The 7,380-nt window shown below is 42.7% G+C and overlaps 1 protein-coding gene across 1 annotated transcript in view; it reads right to left on the bottom strand.

Annotated features, from left to right (window-relative positions):
- Positions 1 to 6,063: 6,063 nt before the first annotated feature.
- LOC111962801 (nuclear receptor subfamily 2 group C member 1-A) overlaps positions 6,064 to 7,380 on the bottom strand; it is a 36,718-nt gene continuing 35,401 nt past the window's right edge. Inside the window, 1 exon segment of the mRNA XM_070443248.1 lies at positions 6,064 to 7,266. Within this exon segment, the coding sequence (XP_070299349.1) occupies positions 7,095 to 7,266 (172 nt within the window). The 3' untranslated portion in view covers positions 6,064 to 7,094.

The following is a 7,380-nucleotide window of genomic DNA, read 5'->3' as shown; positions in this document are numbered from 1 at the left end:
GACCAGAGCTCTGGTAGTGCACTATAAAGGGAATAGGGACCAGAGCTCTGGTAGTGCCTATAAAGGGAATAGGGACCAGAGCTCTGGTAGTGCACTATAAAAAGAATAGGGACCAGAGCCCTGGTCAAAAGTAGTGCACTATAAAGGAAAAAGGGTAACATTTTGGTTACATGCAAAAACATATTTTTTGAGTGATGGGTCACCAGAATGGACACAGACAAAGAACAGGGCCCATACTCATAAAGAGTCCTGATATAGGATCAGTTCTGATTATATGGACAGGGAGGACCTGATCTGATCCTAGATCAGGGCCCATACTCATAAAGAGTCGGAGTCCTGATATAGGATCAGTTCTGATTATATGGACAGGGAGGACCTGATCTGATCCTAGATCAGGGCCCATACTCATAAAGAGTCGGAGGGCTGATATAGGATCAGTTCTGATTATATGGACAGGGAGGACCTGATCTGATCCTAGATCAGGGCCCATACTCATAAAGAGTCGGAGTGCTGATATAGGATCAGTTTTGATTATATGGACAGGGAGGACCTGATCCTAGATCAGCACTTCTACTCTGAGATTCCTTTTTGAATACGGCGTAATGCAGTACGAGATAGTCCCACTACCAAAAGGCAATTGATTGATAATACGATAGGGACCTTTTTTTATTTATTTAACTAGGCAAGTCAGTTAAGAACATATTCTTATTTAGAATGACTGCCTACCAAACCTGYACGACGCTGGGCCAATTGTGCGCCGCCCTATTAGACTCCCAATCACGGCTGGATGTGATACAGCCTGGATTCGAACCAGGGACTGTAGCGACACCTCTTGCACTGAGATGCAGTGCCTTAGACCGCTGCACCACTCGGGATCCTTGCAGAATCGGTACAATCAGATATGAGGATATTGGATCCCTGGCTACCTGACAAACACAAGCCAGCAACGTATTCACTAGGTCATCAAGTTTTAATGTGCTTACCAATGAGTTTCATTAGTAGGACACGTTCACCAGGTGGCTACAGCAAAGCAGGGATTAGGGCTACAGTCAGTGTGTGTAGACAGGGTCATAGTAACACACACACACAGGGGTGTATAAGGGGTTGTGTGTGTGTGTGTGTGTGTCTGTGTGTGTCACTGCTACCCCCTCATAAAATATTGATCGACAAATACGACTAACTGTAAGTCTATGCCCTCCCTTTCACTGACGCTTCTTCCACCTTAGACATTAGACTGAAAATAAACACCAGAAGAAGCTATCAGATACCTTGAGATACACATTTTGCATTATTGAAAAGATTCAAGGTACCGATATGGAAATAATCTGTGGTGGATAACAGATGAGCTATAATAATAGCGTTTCCCCTATATATATATATATWTTTTTTTAATCGTGGCCACCACTGCAAAACATTTCAAATAGAAATGATGCACCAAGAAGACCCAATCTACCAGAAATAGCATCTGGGACTCTGGAAGACTGCATTGTGGGTAAATAATTTCCCCTTTTCTGATCCTCAGAGAGAACATTGATGCAGATTAGTGACCTTCCCAATTTAAACAAACARCAGTCCAGCAGCTCAATCAATAGAAATGGCAATTCTCATGTCGTGTATCACCTACTAAAACTGTATGAAATTAAGCAATATCACTTCTTTCAAATTCTATTACAATTTAAATGCGTATAGCCTTTGCGCTATAGACTCTTTTTTAGCTGCTATACATAGCCTATATAAAGCTGCTTATAGACAGATCTCTTCGCTTTATAGCTTATAGCCTCTCAGAATACAAGTGGGGGTATGGGTTGGACAGGCTAATGGGACACTTGATGTAACCATTTAGCTGAGAGCATGTGTTTACCTCCAATTCACCTCATCTACAGATCAATATCAGTGAAATTCCATGGTAACAGAATGATGCAGACTCAGATTTTTCCACTTTAAAATGTACATCAGACAAAAATCAATGATTGCAAAGTTAAACAAACCAACTGTATGCATAAGGATTCTTTTAAGAATATCCACAGAAAATGTGCATAAAAACACATGTACAGTGAAAGTATTCTGACCCCTTCACTTTTTCTACATTTTGTTACGTTACAGCCTTATTCTAAAATTTATTTTGTTTTTTAAAATCCTCATCAATCTACACACAATCCCCATAATGACAAAGCAAAAACGGGTTTAATAATAAAATGTAGCAAATTTATTTTAAAAAATAAACGGGAATATCACATTTACGTAAGTATTCAGACCCTTTACTCAGTACTTTGTTGAAGCACCTTTGGCAGCGATTACAGCCTCAAGTCTTCTTGGGTATGACGCTACAAGCTTGACACACCTGTATTTGGGGAGTTTCTCCCATTCTTCTCTGCAGATCCTCTCAAGCTCTGTCAGGTTGGATGGGGAGCGTCGCTGCACAGCTATTTTCAGGTCTCTCCAGAGATGTTCGATTGGGTTCAAGTCTGGGCTCTGACTGGGGCACTCAAGGACATTCAGAGACTTGTCCTGAAGCCACTCCTGCGTTGTCTTGGCTGTGTGCTTAGGGCTGTTGTCCTGTTGGAAGGTGAACCTTCACCTCAGTCTGAGGTCCTGAGCACTCTCCAGCAGGTTTTCATCAAGTATTTCTCTGTACTTTGCTCCGTTCATCTTTCCCTCAATCCTGACWAGTCTCCCAGTCCCTGCAGCTGAAAAACATCCCCACAGCATTATACTAGAGGCAACCATGCATCACCGTAGGGATGGTGCCAGGTTTCCTSCAGACGTGACGCTCGGCCTTCAGGCCAAAGAGTTCGATCTTGGTTTCATCAGACGAGAAAATCTTGTTTTTCATAGTCTGACAGTCCTTTAGGTGCCTTTTGGCAAACTCCAAGCGGGCTGTCATGCTTTAACTGAGGAGTGGCTTCCGTCTGGTAACCTCGCTGACCAAGGCCCTTCTCCCCCAATTGTTCAGTTTGGCCAGCTCTAGGAAGAGTCTTGGTGGTTCCAAAATTCTTTCATTTAAGAATGATGGAGGCCACTGTGTTCTTGGGTACCTTCAATGCTACATAAATGTTTTGGTAACCTTCCTCAGATCTGTGCCTCGACATAATCCTGTCTCGGAGCTCTACGGACAATTCCTTCGACCTCATGGCTTGGTTTTTGCTCTGACATGCACTATCAACTGTGGTACCTTATATAGACAGGTGTGTGCCTTTTCAAATCATGTCCAATCAATTGACTTTACCACAGGTGGACTCCAATAAAGTTGTAGAAACATCTCAAGGATGATAAATGGAAACAGGAMGCACCTGAGCTCAATTTCGAGTCCCATAGCAAAGGTTCTGAATACTTATGTAAATAAGGTGTGTGTTTTGTATTTGTAATACATTTACAAACATTTCTGAAKACCTGTTTTTGCTTTGTCATTATGGGATATTGTGTGTAGATTGATGAGGTAAAAAAATTATTGAATACATTTTATAATAAGGCTGTAACGTAACAAAATGTGGAAAACGGAAGTGGTCTGAATACTTTCCGAATGCACTGTACTTGAAGAATAGTGCAGATGCAAAGTTTGGAACAGAATGACGGCAAAAACAGAGCAAACCGTCATTCTGCACTGTTCTTCAAGTAAATGTGGTTTTGCACAATTTTTTGTGGAAACGGTTCAAATTCATCCTTGTGCATTGAGTTGTATGGTTTGTTTAACTTTGCAATCATTGGTTTTTGTTTGACATACATTTTAAAGTTAAAAAACTGTTACCGTGGAATCTGTTACCGTGGAATCTGTTACCGTGGATTCTGTTACCGTGGATTCTGTTACCATGGAATTGCCCTGATATTGATCTGTAGATGTGGTGAATTGGGGGTAAACATAATCTCAGCTAAATGGTTACATCATTAAGGGTGCGTTCGTAAATTCACTCTGGCTATCTACTCCAATTTCAGAGCACTCTTGTCTGAGTGTGCCAGAGCGCAGAATAATTGACACATTCACAAACGCTGAACACCCGTTGAATATGTCCGATGTCAGTAAACGTCGGCAAAAAAAAGCGTAATTAAATTGTTGCCAGCGGCAGTTACAGTCACCAATGCTCTGGATAACATGAAAACAGCCTAACCAGCTCTGCTAGGGAGAGTAAAATGGTCAGAGTGAGGCGTTCTCTCATTTGAGTCTAGAAGTAGCTAGAAAGCTAGCCAACGTTAGCTAGTTAGCTTGGGTGCTTGACTGCCGTTGTGAGGTCAGAACGCTCGGACCAACCCTACTCCTCGACCAGAGCGTCCAGTGTGTGCGCTCTGAACGCTCTGAGAGCGAAACGCTCTGAATTTACGAACACCCAGTGGGCACTCTGAGCACACTTTGGCACTCCAGATTGAATTTACAAACACACCCCAAGTATCATCATCATTCTTTTACCATGGAATTGCAACACAAGCATTCCAGAAAATTCCGGAGTTCAATACATATGGGGCCGGTTTCCCAGATACTGATCAAAGTCTTGGATTCAAAATCAATGGCGATTCTACATTTAATGTGCTTTATAGTCCAGGACCATGCTTAATCTGAGTCTGGGAAACCTGACTTTAAGATTTATTGATGGTGACCCCCCATCTCCAAGATTTTACTCGTATTCAAGAAGTTCGATAACTATTTTATTTTATGAACTCCGGAATTTTCTCTGACTCCTAATTTACCCTGAATGTAATACAGACCAGTTGAACCACCATCGTACACTACATTACCAAAAGTATGTGGACACCTGCTCGTCGAACATCTCATTCCAAAGTCATGGGCATTAATATGGAGTTGATCCCCCCTTTGCTGCTATAACATCCTCCACTCTTCTGGAAAGGCTTTCCACTAGATGTTGGAACATTGCTGTGGGGACTTGCTTCCATTCAGCCATAAGAGCATTAGTGAGGTCAAGGCTGGCTCGCAGTCGGCGTTCCAATTCATCCCAAAGGTGTTCAACGGGGGTTGAGATCAGGGATCAGGGCTCTGTGCATGCCAGTCAAATTCTTCCACACCGATCTCGACAAACCATTTCTGTATGGACCTTGCTTTGTGCATGGGGGCATTGTCATGCTGAAACAGGAAAGGGACTTCCCCAAACTGGTGCCACAAAGTTYGAAGCACAGAATCGTCTAGAATGTCATTGTATGCTGTAGCGTTAATATTTCCCTTCACTGGAACTAAGTGGCCTAGCCAGAACCATGAAGAACTGCCCAAGATTATTCCTCCTCAACCAAACTTTACAGTTGGCACTATGCATTCGAGCAGGTAGCGTTTTCCTGGCATCTGCCAAACCCAGATTCGTCCATCAGACTGCCAGATGGTAAAGCATGATTCATGACTCCAAAGAACYKGTTTCCACTGRTCCAGTCTCTAATGGCGGCGAGCTTCACACCACTCCAACCGATGCTTTGCATTGCACATGGTGATCTTAGGCTTGTGTGCAGCTGCTTGGCCATGGAAACCAATTTCACAAATCTTCCGACAAACAGTTTTTGTGCRGACGTTGCTTCCAGAGGCAGTTTGGAACTCAGTAATGAGTGTTGCAACTGAGGAAAGACGATTTTTACACTCTACACGCTTCAGCACTCGGCYGTCCCCGTTCTGTGAGCTTGTGTGGCCTACCACTCCGCAGCTGAGCCGTTGTTGCTCCTAGACGTTTCCACTTCACAATAACTTACAGTTGACCGGGTCCACTCTTTGTCAAAGAAATTTGACAAACTGACTTGTTGGAAAGGTGACAGCCTATGATGGTGTCACGTTGAAAGTCACTAAGCTCTTCAATAAGGCCACACTACTGCAAAAATGTTTGTCTATGGAGATTGCATGGCTTTGTGCTCGATTTTATACACCTGTCAGCAACGGGTGTGGCTGAAATAGCCAAATCTACTAATCTGAAGGAGTGGCCACATACAGTACGTACACAAAAGTATCTGGCGTCACTCAAGTGACGCCATAACACGATTCCCCTTTGATGTGAAAAGCTAATGCAGTAATCATAAAAGGAAACACCTATTTGAAAAGGTGATTTTTTTAAACATTTATTATAAAATAAATGTGATTGACCATTGAAAGTTTCAATTTTATTTTCAAATGACATCACAACTGTTTCAGTAACTACATGTCCGAAAGATGGAATTCTTGTAATACGCTATTGCCCATGATAGCTTCTTCTTCTTCATTTCATTCTATATACATATTTATATATACACACACACACGATTCTATGAGTTCCACATGTTGCATATTCCATATGTTCCACGTTCAAGAAGAGGAGTCGACTCATGATGCAAGCCTGTTCCTTCGGACTGGCAAACAAACTATACCATCTAAAAACGGTTATAACCTTAATACACTGACCAAATATCATCATCATCATCATCATGACAAACGCAATTCAAATTTTTACAAAATAAAAAAAGCGCCAAGTTGAAAGCAGATGAGGGGGCTGTTGAAAAAAAAATAAAGCATAACGGCTCCTCTGTCCGTTCACTCATCAAAATACAAACAAAATCAGAAACACAAAATGAAAGGATGAAGAATAAAATAAAGCTGTACACATGAATAAAAAAAAGCTCTACGATGCTTGACTGATTCAAAGTTCATTTCGTGAATGGACAACGCTAGGCAAGCCAGCTATAACCTCGATCTGTGTGTACTAAATAGTCTTCTGAGCTAAGGGGGGGGGGACACACAAAGAGGAGGATTGTTTCAGCATTGAAGTCGTCGTCAGATTCCATTGAGAAAACCTTTAGATTCTGTTGAGGGGAGGTGGTCAAAATGCAACCAAACTGGTTCCTGTTTCAGTTGGCACCAAACAGAAAGAAAACAGAAAGAAAAACAGGCAGGTACTACCTGAACCTGTCCAATAAAATAAATGCTCCAATGGTCCGTCGCAAAACGTTTTGCTAATAGGGTGCCCTAATGAACACGACCCTGCAGTTTTACCCCCCCCCCACCTTAAGAATGTTAACGTTTCCATGGCCGTTTGCCTACATTGGCCTGCAGGTGATGTTGCCATGGTGAACAGGTGATGCTGTTACCATGGTGACCTTGTGACGCTGGTGGTTGCCGTGTTGGAGTGYGGTCGGGTCAGAGGTCAGACGCCAGTGCCCACCTGGCTGTTGTAGTCAGTGGACTCCATCTTGAGGATGTAAGGGATGATGCTGTCTATCTGTACGTTGCCGATGAGGCCAGTAAAGAACAGCTCCTCTGTCACCGCTGCATTCATCAGCCGCAGGGCAGGAAGACGAAGCAGCAGCTTGGATAACCTGAGGGGAAAGAGGAAGGGAGGGCTGTTATTAATGGTCAATATATCCATACATTCCATGCCAATAAAGCATTTGAATTTGACAATTTAATTGAGAAGAGGAGAGACAGAGAGA

Source organism: Salvelinus sp. IW2-2015, linkage group LG4q.1:29 (assembly GCF_002910315.2).
Source record: "Salvelinus sp. IW2-2015 linkage group LG4q.1:29, ASM291031v2, whole genome shotgun sequence".
NCBI lineage: Eukaryota > Metazoa > Chordata > Actinopteri > Salmoniformes > Salmonidae > Salvelinus > Salvelinus sp. IW2-2015.
The sequence above is the reverse complement of the archived record's forward strand: the minus strand, read 5'-3'. Positions and strand labels throughout refer to the sequence as shown.